We start from the raw sequence: 17,978 nt of genomic DNA, 5'->3' as shown, positions 1-17,978 counted from the left end.
AAATGGACATTTGTTCAGCTGGTCCTCAAAACAGGGGACTCATGGTGAACTATACTACAGCAAGCCTTCAGAGCCTTTGGGAGTACTGTGAGTTAATCAAGAATATTAAGGGAGGAAGGGCGACCAGGTGGGTTTAAAACTGGGCAGGTGGCAATGTACTCTGGACATAACAACTTCTTTGAAAGCAAAGCCGAGAAGCAGCAGGCGTGCCGTTTCCCAGAATGCAACTCTCAAAGGTCACCCGAGGCTGTACACCTGTTTCCTCTGCACACAGGGACTCTCGGCGCTTACCTGTTCTACAGGACAGCGCTCACCTGCTGTCTGTTTGTGTTGTGCTTCCGAGTAAATATTTTTGAGGTCATAGCACTGCCACGAATGCTTTTTCTAAAAAGGAAAAAAGAGCTGTTTGTTTTGACATGCCAAAAAACATATATCTAGAGTTAATTGAAAGCATTCTCCTTGGCCACAACGGGCTGCACATTCCCAGGATGTAAGTCAGAGAGGCGGGGAGCCCAAGAACACACAAAAAAGTTATTTACAGTTCGTGTCTTGGGGACTCAGACTGAGATTCTTCAGGTCTGAAGGAGGTGAGGTAGCCTGGTGAGCTACTGAAAACTATGTGTGATAAGGCCGTTTTTCAGAAGCAGAGGAGAATTGGGAAATGCAAAATCATCCCTTGCAATTGGAAGGTGAAAAAAAGTCTTTTACCTAGTATGATTTCTGCAAGCAGATCATCTGTTGTTGTCTGGTCAAGGGGAACAGTAACTTCCCCCTTGCTGTATTGCAAACTCCAGCAAAAATTGCTGATGTTCTGGACTCTGAGCTGAAGAACAAACTCCTAGTACATCTGGCCAAAACCACAACTCAGTTTTAGTACACCATACATTTAGATCCCTGTTATACCGCTTTTAACAGTCACTGAGAACTCTGAGAACTGTAGTTTGTTAAGGGTGCAGAGAACTGTAGCTGGGTGAGGCCGGCACTCTTTAAACTACAGTTTTCATGATTATTTGGGCGGGGAGGCATCATGATTCATAAAGCAGTGTAAAACTCCTTTAAATGCGTGGTGTGGATGTGACCCACATTTGACACATCACTGCAGGCCCAGCTGCCAGTGGAATTTGAGTAGCTGGTGCCAGCCTGACGCGATGCAAGTGTGTCACAAACGCCCGGATGTTGATGGATGTGGTGAAGTGCCATCTTCATGTGGAACAGGAGCAGGCAGAGAGGAGGGCAGGAGGGAGACTCATCTACAAGCCACGCGACTTAATACGTTGCAGGAAGTGCTTAGAAAGGAACTGGAAGCAGCAAGTTGCGGAACAGGCTCCACTCACTTGCATCACCCGAGATGGCACTTCAGGAGTGGTAGCCATGATGACTGACAGCTACACTCATATAATTTTTTATTAATTTTCCAACACAATTGTACAATTTTATCCAAATTTTAACAAATTATACTTTTTGGACCTCCTTCAGCTTCTCTGGTAATCATCCGTAATTACTCTTCAATACGCATTCCCTAGATTGTATTGGCATTTGTCTTCCCTCCCTTTTCTATTTCTTTTTAACAATACCTCTTAAACTTTTACAGTGCTTCTTGAAACCCCACTAGCGTTGTTTGCACATCACATACATTTTTCAGATAATCTACAAACTTTCCCCAATCTTCAATGAACTTTTGGTTTCAAACACATCTTATTTTCCCAGTCAATTTATCCAGTTCCGCATAGTCCGTCAATTTCATTCTCCATTCTTGAATCGTCGGTATTTCCTCTTGTTTCCATTTCTGGGCCACGACTGACAGCTACACTGATCTCTAGGATGAGGGCCTTCTCGGTAGTGGCGCCCTCCCTGTGGAACGCCTTCCCATCAGATGTCAAGGAAATAAACAACTATCCAACTTTTAGAAGACATCTGAAGGCAACCCTGTTTAGGGAAGTTTTAATTGTTTGATGTTTTGTCATGTTTTTAATTTTCTGTTGGGAGCCGCCCAGAGTGGCTGAGGAAACCCAGCCAGATGGGCGGGGTATAAATTAACATTATTATTATTATTATTATTGGACTAGGTGGCAGAGGTGGCAAGGCCAGGGACGTGTCGTGTTTGGGCCCCCCCAAAGCATAGACCACTGGAAGATCTCCTCCATTCATTCAATTGGCTAGACAAACATTAAAGGTAAAGGTAAAGATACCCCTGCCAGTCGTGTCCGACTCTAGGGTTGTGTGCTCATCTCACTTAAGAGGCCGGGAGCCAGCGCTGTCCGAAGACACTTCCAGGTCACGTGGCCAGCGTGACGAAGCTGCTCTGGCGAGCCAGCACCAGCGCAGCACACGGAAACGCCGTTTACCTTCCCGCTATAAAGTGGTACCTATTTATCTACTTGCACTTAGGGGTGCTTTCGAACTGCTAGGTGGGCAGGAGCTGGGACCGAAAGACGGGAGCTCACCCCGCCGCGGGGATTCAAACCACCGACCATACGATCGGCAAGTCCTAGGCACTGAGGTTTTACCCACAGCGCCACCCGCGTCCCTTTGGACAAACATTACGGACCCATAATTATGACTATTATCTATTTAGTTATTATTTCGTTCCTTTAAAATTGCTTTCCTTAAAAGCCCTCTGCTAATAAATGAAATCGATAGAAGCATAAAGCAAGATGATTAAAACATATATCTTCCTTTTTAAACAAGTTTCTAAATAGCTAGCAAGCAACCATAAAAACTTTCAAAAGCCACCTGTCTTCCTAATATATATGTTCCTGAGTGATTTTAAGGCAATCAGCTTAACCTACCTCACATGGTTGTGGTGTGAATAAAATGGGAAACAGGAAGAGTAATGGTATCGGCTGCTTTATGTTTCAGAGAGTTAGATCTTTTTTTTTTACAATGAATGGCGAGGTGGAAAACTTGAAAATAAATTGATACCTCTATGTCTCGACATCTTCATTTTTATTTTTCCCTCAAAAGCTGTTGTGGTATGTTAGTGTGTGAGAGAAAGACTTGGATCAAGGACCTCGCCCCCCATTTTGCCACCTTAAATAGTCCACTGTAGCTGTGAACCATTCAGGGAAAGAGGGGAGACACACACACACCTGTATTGTACCTGTCTTTCCCGTATCCTATGCTGCTAATAGCAGCTTGGGGGGGGTATAAGTTAAAACAGGAAATCGTGCAAGGGAAAGAAATTGCTTCTCTTCCCCAAAGCACCAGGGCCTCTTCTGAATCAGGGCCTTCCCACCACTGCATTTCCTGTAAGACAAACACAGCAGGAGATGTGATCACAGGTGCCCCATGGTGGCATCTCTTAGCTTGGCCCAGAAAGACAGACAAGACAGCTAGATTGGGGTGCATGTATTTAACCTCCGTGGCATGTCTGGAAAGCAGGTTTTTGTAGGGGTTTTTGGTGCTTAAAAACCCTGCAAAACCTGCTTATCAGAGGCAAGAGTAGCAAAACAGAAATGCGTGTGTACACTGCCTTCGGCTCTGGGTGCCTCCAGTTTCAACAAGCCAGGAATACCTCCCTAAACACACAAAAAAAGAGGCCGGCATGTTATCTTTAGCGCCCGAAGCTGGGTTTCAAAAGGAGAGCCTTATTGCCTTCAGAAGGCTAATGAAGAGAAACATCACCAAACTTCTTCCAGTTCCCTGGCTATGGGGCAACCACCGAGAAGGCCCTGTTCTTAACGCCCTGATCTATCCTCTCAGCTTGGTCAAATGTTAGGGATAAAGGGAAGGGGTCCCAAACTCAGTTTCTGAGAGTTATTTCCACCAGAAGGGCTGCCACATTTCCATGTGGAGTGGCCTTGTTTTCTGCTGTTCCGGAAGGGAGGACTCAAACCAATAGATTCAAATTACAAGGAAATTCAGACTCACCTTCCTGATGGTAAGAGCTGTTTGACAGCAGGGCTGGGTCCCTCAGAAGGTGGACTCTCCTTTGTTGGAGGTTTCTGAGCAGAGGTTGGGACTGATGGATGGCCATCAGTCATGGATGCTCCATCTGCTGATTCCTGTGTCACAGGGGGCTGGATTAGATGACCCTTGGGGCTCCCTTCCCACGCTACAATTCTATGATTCCATCCCTGCTCCAGCCCAACAGCTGATCAGTGTTATGATAGTAGTAGCTTACTTTTGCCAGCATTTAGGTTGGGCAGCTGGTCTGGACCTCAAATGGCCAGGCTGCAGCCTCAATTCATCCAAAGGGTCTCTTAAAACCGTGACTTTAAAACAATGCATTTAAGACTTTGCTTTCTGCTCTGAGTCAGTAGCAGTTCTTCCCAAACTGATATAGTATTTTATTTTATGCTTTTTAAATGTGTTTGTAGGAGGGCAGGCGGGTTTGCTTTTGCATTATGTATTTTGTATTCTCATTTTGCATTTTTCTGTCATTATGAGCCACTCGGATCTTTGGATGAAGGGTGGTACACAAATTTAATAAATAAGAGTAACACTCTCCTTTATTTCACTGACTCGCCTCCAATGAATTTGAAGCACACTTGCAAGAAGCCTAGTTTTCGAAAACAAGACCTTCAGAAAAAGAAGGAAACTCCACTTTCTTATCCTAGACCCAGGTGGGGGGACGACGACATGTGCTCAATTTTGCTCTTTTTGCCAATCAATCAGAAGACGTAGAGAGGAATTAGATCACTCTGCTATTTATTTATTTATTTATTTACTGCTTTATATCACTGCCTTTTTCTCCAAGGTACTCAAGGTGGGGTTCATAGTTCTCCCTCTCTCCTAGAATCATAGTTGAAAAAGGTCCTGAGGGTCATCTAGTCCAACCCCCCTGCCATGCAGGAAACTTTTCGCCAGCATGAAACTCGAACCCACGACCATGAGATATTAAAAGTCTCTTGTGAGGGCTTAGTTCAGGTATAGGCAAACTCAGCCCTCCAGATGTTTTGGGACTACAATTCCCATAGAACAGAATTTATTATTTATACCCCGCCCATCTGGTTAGGTTTCCCCAGCCACTCTGAGCGGCTTCCAAAAAAGTATTAAAATACAGTAGTCTGTTAAACATTAAAAGCTTCCCTAAAGAGGGCTGCCTTAAGATGTCTTCTAAAAATCTGGTGGTATTTCTTCTCTTTGACATCTGGTAGGAGGGCGTTCCACAGGACGGGCGCCACTACCGAGAAGGCCCTTTGCCTGGTTCCCTGTAGCTTTGCTTCTCGCAGTGAGGGAACCACCAGAAGGAGCCCTCAGAGCTGGACCTCAGTGTCCGGGTAGAACGATGGGGGTGGAGACGCTCCTTCAGGTCTACTGGGCCAAGGCCGTTTAGGGCTTTAAAGCACCAACACTTTGAATTGTGCTCGGAAACGTACTGGGAGCCAATGTAGATATTTCAAGACCAGTGTTATGTGGTCTCGGCGGCCGCTCCCAGTCCCCAGTCTGGCTGCCGCGTTCTGGATTAGTTGTAGTTTCCGGGTCACCTTCAAGGGTAGCCCCACATAGAGCGCGTTGCAGTAGTCCAAGCGGGAGATAACCAGAGCATGCACCACTCTGGTGAGACAGTCCGTGGGCAGGGAGGGTCTCATCCTGCGTACCAGATGGAGCTGGTAGACAGCTGCCCTGGACACAGAATTAACCTGCGGTGGTGGTTAAACCAGTGAGCCTAGGACTTGCCGATCAGAAGGTCGGCGGTTCGAATCCCCGCAACGGGGTGAGCTCCCGTTTCTTTTTTTTTTTTAAGAATATTTATTAAGATTTTACAAAATCATAAGTACAAAAATACATAGTAAAAGAAGAAAAAAGGAGAAAACTCTCAAACAAAAATACAAGGTACAAAAAACAAGAAAAATAGAAAAAAGAAAGTTAAAAAACAAATCCATTTTTTATTACTTTAAACTCATTAGCTTATTTCTTTGACTTCCTCACACCTCCCCTTTTTGTATTCCCATTAAAATATTCAAGTCAGCAAACCCTTACCCTCTTACATTTATCTTAACTCTAAATCTTAACATATTGTAACTCTATAATTTCACCAAATTTTTAATTCATTTTTGCATGCACTTTTTAACTTTGTTGCTAATGCCACTTATTTTCAATCCAACATCATTTTAATATTCATTAATTTTAGTGTTTCTGTAGGTAGTCTTTAAATTTCTTCCAATCTTCTTCCACCAACTCTTCTCCCAGGTCTCGGATTCTGCCAGTCATTTCTGCTAATTCCATATAGTCCATCACCTTCATCTGCCACTCTTCCGGGAGGGTAGATCTTGTGTCTTCCAATACTTTGCAATAAGTATTCTTGCTGCTGTTGTTGCAGACATAAAGAAAGTTCTATCCTTTTTTGACACCAATTGGCCGACCATGCCCAGGAGAAAGGCTTCTGGTTTCTTCAAAAAGGTATACTTAAATACCTTTTTCATTTCATTATAAATCATCTCCCAGAAAGCCTTAATCCTTGGGCACGTCCACCAAAGGTGAAAGAATGTACCTTCAGTCTCTTTACATTTCCAACATTTATTATCGGGCAAGTGATAGATTTTTGCAAGCTTGACTGGTGTCATGTACCACCTGTAGATCATTTTCATAATATTCTCTTGTAGCACCCTGCTTGTGGTTAACGCTTAGCTGGAATGAAATATTCAATGCAGCAATAGAGAAATTAAAATAATAATTTATTTGTCAGACAAATAAATATGAGGCACAGTGGTATATGGTTACCAAGCTCTGGCCTGGCCTCTTGCCATTCTGGCCAGCACTTATATTTCCTTAATCCAGCCCCCTTGCTCCTCCTGTGGCTGCCTCTGTCCAATCAGCCTGGTTGAAATTCCTATTGGCTGTTTGCTAGAACCAATCACAAAAGATACACCCATTTCCTCTTGTCCTTTTATGGGAAACAAAAAGCTATATATTCTTCTATCTATAAATGACAAATAAGTAGTAATATATCTTACATGTGTCTCAACAAGGAACCTTAATTACCAGCTCACCTCGCCCTATTGCCCTCCAAAACAAATGGTTAATCTTAAATTTTTATCTTAAACAGATGTCAAGGATCATCATTGAAAGATCTCCTTCCTTTGGAGGTCTCTAAACAAAAGCTTGACAACCATATGTATGCTCTAAATGATGTTTCCTGCTTGGCAGGGGGGGCTGGTGGCTGATGGCCCCTGTGATCTCTTCCAACTATATGAAATAAGAATCCATCATTTCTTAAATCCTTTGCATATTACATTTAAGCCAATATATTTAATACATAACATAAATAACCTTTTAAAAGGAAAAGAAATCTTAAAAGGATCTCAGTTTAAGAAAGAAACAACTTTAGAAAAGGACTTCCCAAAATACTCTCTTCCTTTCTGCCAGCTAGATGCTTTTCCATTGCTCTTGACCTTTCAACCTTAGGAAAATATGGCTCAAGTTTAATGGGAGGCACATGGTTTTATTCTACTATTTACCCACTCTTAATTATGTTTTTCTCTGCTTTTTTATCTTCTGTAATATGTAGGATCAGTGTAACCTTGGCAGTCAGCCTGTAATTCCCTTTGACTTTGAGAATTGTTTTCTGCTATAAATCAGGGGGCCCCCTTGTCTAGGAGGAAAAACATTGCCAAGGTTCTTAGGCAGCTGCTCTTCAGCCTGGCATGAAACATTTGAAGATCTTTAAGGTCATTTTAAGATACAGGCCCTGATCAAGCCTTAATAAAAATGCAGGCTATGATTAGATGCCTCACAGTCTCTTTACATTTCCAACATTTATTATCGGGCAAGTGATAGATTTTTGCAAGCTTGACTGGTGTCATGTACCACCTGTAGATCATTTTCATAATATTCTCTCTCGGTCCCTGCTCTCTCTCTCTGTCCCTGCTCCTGCCAACCTAGCAGTTTGAAAGCACGTCAAAGTGCAAGTAGATAAATAGGCACCTCTCCGGCGGGAAGGTAAACGGTGTTTCCGTGCGCTGCTCCAGTTCGCCAGAAGTACGCCGTACTCCCGCTCCCTCAGCGGGTAAAGCGAGATAAGCGCCAGGACTGGACCTAATGGTCAGGGATCCCTTTACCTTTTACCCATCATCCCTGACCGCTGGTCCTGTTAGCTAGGGATCATGGGATTTGCCTCTGCCTGCCTCAGTTGGTAGAGCACGACAACCCTGTGCGATAGGTCAGGCTGAGAGGCTGCGACCATCCACCAGCTTCACGGCCAAGTGGTGGGGATCCGAACCCAGATCTCTCCCAGGTTCTAGTCGCAGAACTCTAAATCTTAACATATTGTAACTCTATAATTTCACCAAATTTTTAATTCATTTTTGCATGCACTTTTTAACTTTGTTGCTAATGCCCCTTATTTTCAATCCAACATCATTTTAATATTCATTAATTTTACAGTGTTTCTGTAGGTAGTCTTTAAATTTCTTCCAATCTTCTTCCACCAACTCTTCTCCCAGGTCTCGGATTCTGCCAGTCATTTCTGCTAATTCCATATAGTCCATCACCTTCATCTGCCACTCTTCCGGGAGGGTAGATCTTGTGTCTTCCAATACTTTGCAATAAGTATTCTTGCTGCTGTTGTTGCAGACATAAAGAAAGTTCTATCCTTTTTTGACACCAATTGGCCGACCATGCCCAGGAGAAAGGCCTCTGGTTTCTTCAAAAGGTAAAGGTAAAGGTAAAGGTATCCCTGCCCGTACGGGCCAGTCTTAACAGACTCTGGGGTTGTGCGCCCATCTCACTTAAGAGGCCAGGGGCCAGCGCTGTCCGGAGACACTTCCGGGTCACATGGCCAGCATGATGAAGCTGCTCTGGCGAGCCAGAGCCGCACACGGAAACGCCCTTTACCTTCCCACTGGTAAGCGGTCCCTATTTATCTACTTGCACCCGGAGGTGCTTTCGAACTGCTAGGTTGGCAGGCGCTGGGACCGAGCAGCGGGAGCGCACCCCGCCGCAGGGATTCGAACCGCCGACCTTTCGATCGGCAAGCCCTAGGCGCTGAGGCTTTAACCCACAGCGCCACCTGCGTCCCACGGTTTCTTCAAAAAGGTATACTTAAATACCTTTTTCATTTCATTATAAATCATCTCCCAGAAAGCCTTAATCCTTGGGCACGTCCACCAAAGGTGAAAGAATGTACCTTCAGTCTCTTTACATTTCCAACATTTATTATCGGGCAAGTGATAGATTTTTGCAAGCTTGACTGGTGTCATGTACCACCTGTAGATCATTTTCATAATATTCTCTCTCGGTCCCTGCTCCTGCCAACCTAGCAGTTTGAAAGCACGTCGAAGTGCAAGCAGATAAATAGGCACCTCTCCGGCGGGAAGGTAAACGGCGTTTCCGTGTGCTGCTCCGGTTCGCCAGAAGTACGCCGTACTCCCGCTCCCTCGGCGGGTAAAGCGAGATAAGCGCCAGGACTGGACCTAATGGTCAGGGATCCCTTTACCTTTTACCCATCATCCCTGACCACTGGTCCTGTTAGCTAGGGATCATGGGATTTGCCTATGCCTGCCTCAGTTGGTAGAGCACAACAACCCTGTGCGATAGGTCAGGCTGAGAGGCTGTGACCATCCACCAGCTTCACGGCCAAGTGGTGGGGATCCGAACCCAGATCTCTCCCAGGTTCTAGTCGCAGAACTCTAAATCTTAACATATTGTAACTCTATAATTTCACCAAATTTTTAATTCATTTTTGCATGCACTTTTTAACTTTGTTGCTAATGCCCCTTATTTTCAATCCAACATCATTTTAATATTCATTAATTTTACAGTGTTTCTGTAGGTAGTCTTTAAATTTCTTCCAATCTTCTTCCACCAACTCTTCTCCCAGGTCTCGGATTCTGCCAGTCATTTCTGCTAATTCCATATAGTCCATCACCTTCATCTGCCACTCTTCCGGGAGGGTAGATCTTGTGTCTTCCAATACTTTGCAATAAGTATTCTTGCTGCTGTTGTTGCAGACATAAAGAAAGTTCAACCTTTTTTTGACACCAATTGGCCGACCATGCCCAGGAGAAAGGCCTCTGGTTTCTTCAAAAAGGTATACTTAAATACCTTTTTCATTTCATTATAAATCATCTCCCAGGTTCTAGTCGCACACTCCAAGCACCGCACCACCACCGGCTCTCAGTTAATGAAAACAGGCTCCGGGCCTCAAGCAAGCCATTTCTGGAGTGCCGCCCTGCAAAGCGCTCTGCACATGCTCAGATGCCCTCACATCCAGGGCCGAGCCTTGGCGCCCAGAGAACGGCATTCAGACATGAACCTCCGCCTGGAGAAATGGTTATGTGGGCTTAATTTAAAAAAACCAGGCCGGGGGTGGGTGGGTGGGGGGGGGGAGAAGCGGGGGCTCGAACCCTTGACGAGCCGGGCCCTGAGAACGCGGCGAGCAGCTGCCCGACTTCGCCTCAGGCCCGGCGGACTACACCTCCCGGCATGCCGAGCGGCGAGGGAGGCGGGCTTGCGGGGCGCGTCACGAGGGGCCGCGTCCAATCCGAAGCGGGCTGTTCGGTGAGGTCACTGTGGGTGACGTCAGGGGTCCAGAGAGAGGCTTCGGCAGAGCCGAGGCAGCGGCCGGAGCAGGAGCAGCAGCAGCAGCAGCAGCAGCAATCCGGGAGCGGGAGGGCGGAGGAAGCTGTGAGGGGGGTCAGGAAGCTGAGGCTGAGGAGAGACGCGGAGGAGGGGGGAAGCCCGCGGGGCAGGAAGAGCCGGCTCGTGAAGGGAGGGGCCGCGGAGGCGAGAAGGGCTCGGGCGGCGGGGGGGGGGGGGAGAGAGAGAGGCCTCCGCGCAGGCGCAGAGCGGGGCTCGGACCCCCACCTCCTGAAGCGCCCCCCCATCGGAAAAGGGGTCCTGACAGGACAAGAGAGGCAGCTCCAGACTCCGCCCGGGAGGGGCCGCCGGCCGGGGGGCCACCATGTCCTCCCCCAGCCCGGGCAAGAGGCGGATGGACACCGACGTGGTCAAGCTGTATCCTTACCTGGAGAGTGGGGGGGGGGCTTTTGTGAGGGGGGGCAGGTAAAATGGGGGGGAGTGTATTGGGGAGCAAGACACAGACACCCCCCCACACACACTTGAGGGGCAGTTAGTGAGAGGCAGGAACAAGGAGATAAATGAAGACTTTGTTGGAATGGTTGGGGGGCAGGGAGAGAGAGGGGGGGCCCCCCTCAAAAAAACTGGACTGGGTGTCTTAAATAGAACTTCATATTGGGGGTGGTGGGGGGGCCTAGAGAATAGGTTTCCTTCCTCCACAAGGCCAAGGAATGATGGGGAGAAAGCAGGTACTTTTGGGGGGTGGGGGGCAGTGCCCTCCACTTGCTGAAGACGAATGCCTATTCCATTGCAGAGAAGAGATGAAGGATGATTGTTTCTGTTCTGCTTTGCTTCTCTCCCTTTCCCTGCCTCCGGTTCCAGGTGTGGGGCGCAGAATCAGGGACCCCTTAGAACTGAGGAGTGTACAAAGGCTTTCCTGGAATATGGGGGTTCGGGAGGAAAAGCCCTTCCCTCTCCTTTTCACCAGCAGGAGAATAGAATTATTCTCACCACCACCCATTAGAAGAAAGCAGCCTTCTCCAGAGTAAAATATTTAGAATAGGGTTGGAGAGTGGAGGGCACCCCAATAATCTTAGGGGAGAGGAAGAGACTTGCAACTCCTGGAGAGTAGTGAATTTTAGCAGCTCCAGGTGATTTTTTTTGTTCTTGTTGGGCTCTAGGAAATGGGGGGAGGAGAGAGATGAGGCACCCCAGGTATAGACAGAGCAAAATCTTTTCTTCCCTCCCCCCAAAACCCCAACAACGCCATCATACCATTGAAGGGATATCTCATTTTTAGGTAAAATGAGGCCTTCAGACACCCCCCCTTTGAGAAATGAGAACACAGTTGTTGACTTTTCATTCTAGTATTTTTTTATGGGGGGGGGGTTCAGGAACTCATTCCCTACCCTCCTCTTCCTTGCCCCCCAAATATAGACCTCTTCAAATCCATTCTTTCTTCTCTCTCCCCAAAGAACCTGGTTCTTTTGGCGGATGGGGGGGGGGTCTGCTCTCTGGTCTGTAGAAGCCTGTGTCTAAAGCCAGACTCTCTTGGGGTGATCAGGACCCCTTGTTGCCTTCAATAAATAAATCCCCTTTGTCTTGGAGAGGAATCCCAAAATATTTTCGTAGGGAAACAATATAGGCAGTGGGGGGGGGGGAGCACTTATTCTCTGTCTGCCTTACTAATGATTGTGACCAGTCAGTGCTCCCCCTTTCAGGTATTGTGACAATGCTTGAATAATAATACAACTCCCTCTACACACACTGATTCAGATGTGCTCTCTTTCCCCCTCCCCAGCCAGAATTAATACATGCTTTGTGGGGTGGGGGGCAATGGGCCAGATTTAGCTGGGGAGAGAAGGGAGGGTAGTTGTTGACAGTTAGCAATCCAGTGATCAGCTTCTGGTGGTGTGTTACTATTTACTCAATCCAGTTTTAGTCTGCTGTTCGGGAAGCTTCTGATGGCAGCTGGGGGGGGGCAGTTAATGCGGGTGGGAGCACCTGGAGAACAACATTGAAGTAGTAATAGTGGAGAAAAAGAATCGAAATGCCGTAGAAATCCATCACCCATTTTTCCTTTTTTGGGCTGCTGGTTTTGTTTATGTAACACTTCAGTTCAGTGAAGATTTCCTTTTATCCCTTCGTAAAGGATCTGTTTTTGTTTTCCAAATTATGTTTTGTTCTTGCCTCTCAGTAGAATGTTACCTTGTCCTTGTGTGCATATTTGAAGATTGTGAAGCTTCTGAAATAGTGCAGTGAATTTGCGTATAGAATAGGTTTATTAATAGTTCTGTTTATCAGGTGGTGGGGAGGGAAGGAAAGATGGGTTGGCGTTGACATAGCCAACTGAAATGCATTCAGATATGTTTATTGAATGTGTTAACCTCCCCCAGGAGAATTTAATCGGGAAGGAATTAACTATATAGAAGGGTGAGAGGGTTACAAATAGCATTTAGTTTCCAGAGATAAACAAACTTGTTTAGATTAGGCCTGCTGGGGTGAAATTATTATAGTCAATTGTTGATGCTGCACAGCGAGTTCCCCAGTCTCTTGCTTAACTGTCTGTCTGTACATTTTTAAAAGCACAAAGCCTGCGTTTGATAACTGATTGCCCCTTTAAAAATGTTGTTTTTAATAAATAGGAAGTGGCTTGTGATTGCTGTGGAATCAAAGCTATTTTTATCCTCTGCTTCAGTTGCATATGCATGACATAGCCTTCCTCGGATACAAACTTCATTTGATAGTTAATTTTTACTGGTTTGAGGGGAGGCTAGATAGAACTCCAGCTGTTCAGTGACAAAAAAAAAAAGAGATTCTCATTATATATAAATTTTGAAAAGGCAGACGGATTATAGAGCGATGAGGCCCACTTTGACCTCCTGGTAGTGTATCCTTTTTCTTTTTTGCTGCCCCCACCCCCACTTTCTGTTCACTTGGTAGCTGGCATGTTGAAAGATCATAGCATTTTAGGAGACAAAGAGCAGGGGTTGTTTTTCTCTCTTAAAAAAAAAAAATGACTTCATTTGGCTTATTGGTACTGTGGTTGCTGTTTAATTTGATGGTGGATAGGAGAAAAGCGAATAGCCTGGCATTCCTCTCCGGTTCATGGTTAGCTGCCGATCCTTCTGTTTGACAAAAGAAACAAACTAAACGGCTAAAAAAAGACCTCAAGCCAGAGTTCTTATTATCATTCCTGGTATTTTAAGTGATGTGGACTGACTGTGTCCTGTGAGTGTGATGAACAAATAGGTCTTTTTGTTTCCTGTGGCTTTCCTGGCCTACTTCGGCATCTGTACAGTCAGTGTTTTGGGTATGTGACCCAGCCTAGCCCTCGCTGTTTACTTGGAAGTCGTGTTGCTTTCATTGGGGAATTACTCCCAAGTCATTTTGTGCTTAGGAGAGCAGCCTTAATTTATGTATGAAGTTTGCTCACTGGAATCTAGAGGCGGAGGGGAGCCCAGCGCACCTTCTGGTGGCTTCCAGTAGAGGAGATGCCTGTTTCCTCAACTTGTGTACCTTGTATTCTGCCGCTACTTGTAGTACTGCCTCTTCTGCTTTCAAAGTACCTCTTTGCCTCGCATCTTGATTTGCAGCCTCTGACTAACTTGGGGATATAGGGTGGGGAGCGGAGGCATGGCCCCACAGAAAGTGTCTGGAGCTGTCGACTTAACTGCTCTGACAGGTTTGGTGGGGTGGTAGTGCTGCTGTCATTCCCCCACCCCTTTTTTGGCCTTGTGTACTCACATCTGTGCAACCCAGAGAGGGAGAGGTTGGTTGGCCAATGTCCTGTATTACACGGGTGAGTTGTTAGCATGCCTAGCTAAAAAGAAATGAGCCTCCTCTTGGTAATTGCATGACGGTGATCTGAAACTCTGAGTCACTCAGTTGCTTTTTTGGACGCTTCTCTAAACATTGTGCAAACCTTTGAAAGAAATGAGAAGCTTGTGTGTGTTGCATTTCAACCTTGTGGGGGGGGGGTCGCAGCTCCAGCCTTTTTTTTTTTTTTTTGTCTTTGCTGACTTCTTGTTGAGTTCCTTTCTTGCATTGCAGAGTTTCTAATAGACTGTGTTGGGGGTTTTTTTATATAAAAAAACAACGACAACTCTCAACACCTTTCTAGTCCTGGCTAGGGTGCCTTTCATAAATCTCCAAGAACTGGCATCAGTGACCTTAGTGTGTGATCTTTTAAAGTTCCAGATCCGGAGGGACGCCTCTCTCCTCTTTCTAGCACCCCCCTTTATTTATTTATTTTATGGTTCTTAGCTTCCCTTCTTGCTCCGGAAGAACCCGGGGGACTGCTTGTTTTGGAAAAGTGTTTGCGGGCGCAAGGCCTCCGGACAGAGCCTGCGAGTCAGCCGATTGGCTGTTCTGTTACTACCCGGAAACTGAGGCTTGGGCGGAGCAACCCAAACAGCTGATGGAGTGTGTGACAAGAGTGTGTTTATATTCAGGAGCGTGGGGGCTGGGAAGGGGGAGGCCTGGGCTGGAAGGCGTTGTAGAGGAGAGAGCAGGACAATCTGTGCCGGGTCAAGGGGTTGCTTGGCGCAGGAAAGGAAGAAAAGTGTCCTGCAAGCGAAAGGAAGTCGCTGTTAATCCAAACTCATGTTAATCCGAGGGACATGACTGGCTGCCAGGGGTGGGACAGGGTTTGGTTTCTCCACCGCCCCCAGGTCTGCAATGATTTTTGAGGCAGTCTAAAGTTTGGGCTGAATGACAGACAGTTCAGCAGTTTACTCTTAACAATCTAAAATACCTCTGGGTCACAGCAGTAGTGTGCCTTTAACTTCCCCAGTCTGAACCAGCACCAAGACGCGGTTTATTTAGTTTGTTTTTGCCCTTCTCCTGGGGGCTCAGGCTGGTCTTTAAATATATACTGTACAGTGGTACCTCGGTTTAAGAACTTAATTCGTTCTGGAGCTCCGTTCTTAACCTGAAACTGTTTTTAACCTGAAGGCGCTGTGGGTTAAAGCCTCAGCGCCTAGGGCTTGCCAAGCGAAAGGTCAGCGGTTCGAATCCCTGTGGCGGGGTGCGCTCCCGTCGTTCGGTCCCAGCGCCTGCCAACCTAGCAATTCGAAAGCACCCCTGGGTGCAAGTAGATAAATAGGGACCGCTTACTAGCGGGAAGGTAAACGGTGTTTCCGTGTGCGGCTCTGGCTCTGGCCAGAGCAGCGATGTCACGCTGGCCACGTGACCCGGAAGTGTCTCCGGACAGCGCTGGCCCCTGGCCTCTTAAGTGAGATGGGCGCACAACCCCAGAGTCTGTCAAGACTGGCCCGTACGGGCAGGGGTACCTTTACCTTTACCTTTACTTACCACTTTAGCTAATGGGGCCTCCTGCTGCTGCCGCACCGCCAGAGCACGATTCCTGAAGCAAAGTTCTTAACCTGTAGCACTTTTTCTGGGTTAGCGGAGTCTGTAACCTGAAGCGTATGTAACCCGAGGTACCACTATATATATATTGGGCCGCATTGAATTGGTCACTTGCAGAGGAATCAAAACGGTCAGAGAGTTCCACAACAAATGGAAAGTTGGTGCAAGATTCTGGATTTGTTTTTGCAAGCTTGAAAATGGGGCACCCAACGTGATGCTAAGCCTGCCTCGAAAAAGGGCTAGCACTTCTGTGGCAAAGAAGCCGTGCCACATGTGATGGAATGGAGAGGTGTGGAAGTAACTCCACACTCTTGAACTGGCCTTGGATATGGAAATGGGGAGGGGAGCTCACATTGGCAGCTGGGAATGTATCACTGCTTGCAGAATTATGCTGCGTTGGCTATAGAGAACCAAATTCCAGAAGAGTGGCCGTGTCAAAGCCTATGAATAGAGAGATTGGATGTGGATTATGGGAGCTGGAGGCTCATGTCTCTGGGGTAGTTTTGGACAAGACACAGTTTCTTGGTCTTGGTAACCCCCTCCATAAAACTAGTGAGAGCGAACACACAGTTTTTGCAAGGGCAAAAGGTTGAAATGTGCTCTGGGAATCTTAAAGATTGAATAAATTACTAGCAGTGAATCCGAATGGCTGTATAAATGGTAGTTAATATTGAATACCAAACTGCAACTTTCTGCCATGAAATCTGTATTATGTCTGATGCACCTGTGGCATCTCCCATTCCAGCGGAATTCCCTCAGATCCTTCGCTGCAGCTTCCCCAACATCAGCACTATGTCCAGAAAAAATACTTACAGCCTTGAAAAGAGAAGACAGGAAACACGACACTCCATAAATTGTGTGCTTGGGTGGACTAGAGAAACCTGAATTCAGAATTTGTGTATTCCACAAACTTGCTTGTTAAGCTTGGGCAAGTTTTTTAGCTGCCTTTTCCTGTAATCTAAAACGTTGGTACTAATTTCACTTGGCATTTATACACTTGCGGCAGGTCAGCGTGTTGGATTAACTATAATATATACCGTATTTTTCGCCCCATAGGATGCACCTAGGGTTTTTTTGGGGGGGGATTTTTATTTTCCCCCCCAGGTGTGGGGTCTGGTGCGGGGGAAGCCTGAGCTTCCCCTGACCCCAGCCCCCAGAACAGGCTGTCGCCCCAAGCCTTGCGCGCCCGGCGGGACCTCCTGCAGGGTGCGCGAGGCTTGCCGACATCTGTCTGAAGCACGGGGCGTGCTACGCAGCGCGCCTCGGGCTGCAGGCTGCTGCCCGCAAGCCTTGCGCGCCCGGCGGGGCCTCCCACCGGGCACACGAAGCTTGCGGATAGCTTCCTGAAGCCTGGAGAGCGAGAGGGGTCGGTGCGCACCGACGCCTCTTGCTCTCCAGGCTTCAGCGAAAGCCTGCATTCGCCCCATAGGACACACCCAGATTTCCCCTTCATTTTTGGAGGGGGAAAAGTGCATCCTATAGGGCGAAAAAGACGGTACTTAAAACACGGATTGTGATTGTGCAGCCTAATCCTTTGCTTCTCTGCTTGGAAGTATCTCGATCACTTAGGAGCAGAGGAAGCTCCCTTCCCCCTTCAGGGGACTTAGATTTCTAAGGAAGCGTGTGTGAAATATTTTGGGTGGGGTAGATGGCTCTGTCATATCTGAACTTCACAGTTCTCTAATACAGTGAGGCCTTGTTCTCTGTGAGGTGCTAAATATGTGTCTGAGTGGTATATTTCAGACCAGAAATATACCAGACCAGAAATTCCTTTGCATAGAAAACCAGTGTTTGCGGGGAGAAGGTAGACTACAATTCTTCTACCCGATATGCTCGTTTCTTTGTGAAGTTAATCTCTTGAACGGAGAGTCGTTGAGAAATGCAATCCAGGTGTATGTTTATTGCCCTGGTGAGAACCTAGGCTACGCTCTAGCATGAACACTGGTTGCTGCTGCATTGCCCAGGTTTGTTATATTCCTCCAGGGAGCTCAAGGCATACAAGATCTTCCTAATTTTATCCTTGCAAACGGAGATAGGTTAAGCTGAAAGATGGTGACCAACCCGTGCCAGATCTCGCTGGTCCCAGTCTATGACACTAAAATTGGGACCCATATTAAATGAAGCGAAATCTTTTTTTTTGCGTA

The 17,978-nt window shown here is 46.7% G+C and overlaps 1 protein-coding gene across 1 annotated transcript in view; it reads left to right on the top strand.

The window, feature by feature from the left end:
• The first annotated feature begins 10,512 nt into the window (after positions 1 to 10,512).
• Positions 10,513 to 17,978, top strand: part of UBE2H (ubiquitin conjugating enzyme E2 H) — a 69,419-nt gene continuing 61,953 nt past the window's right edge. The window contains exon 1 of the mRNA XM_079993151.1: positions 10,513 to 10,899. Within this exon, the coding sequence (XP_079849277.1) occupies positions 10,847 to 10,899 (53 nt within the window). The 5' untranslated portion in view covers positions 10,513 to 10,846. The remainder of the gene's footprint in view (positions 10,900 to 17,978) is intronic.

Source organism: Podarcis cretensis (genome assembly GCF_951804945.1).
Source record: "Podarcis cretensis genome assembly, chromosome: 10".
Taxonomy (NCBI): Eukaryota; Metazoa; Chordata; class Lepidosauria; order Squamata; family Lacertidae; genus Podarcis; species Podarcis cretensis.
The sequence above is the reverse complement of the archived record's forward strand: the minus strand, read 5'-3'. Positions and strand labels throughout refer to the sequence as shown.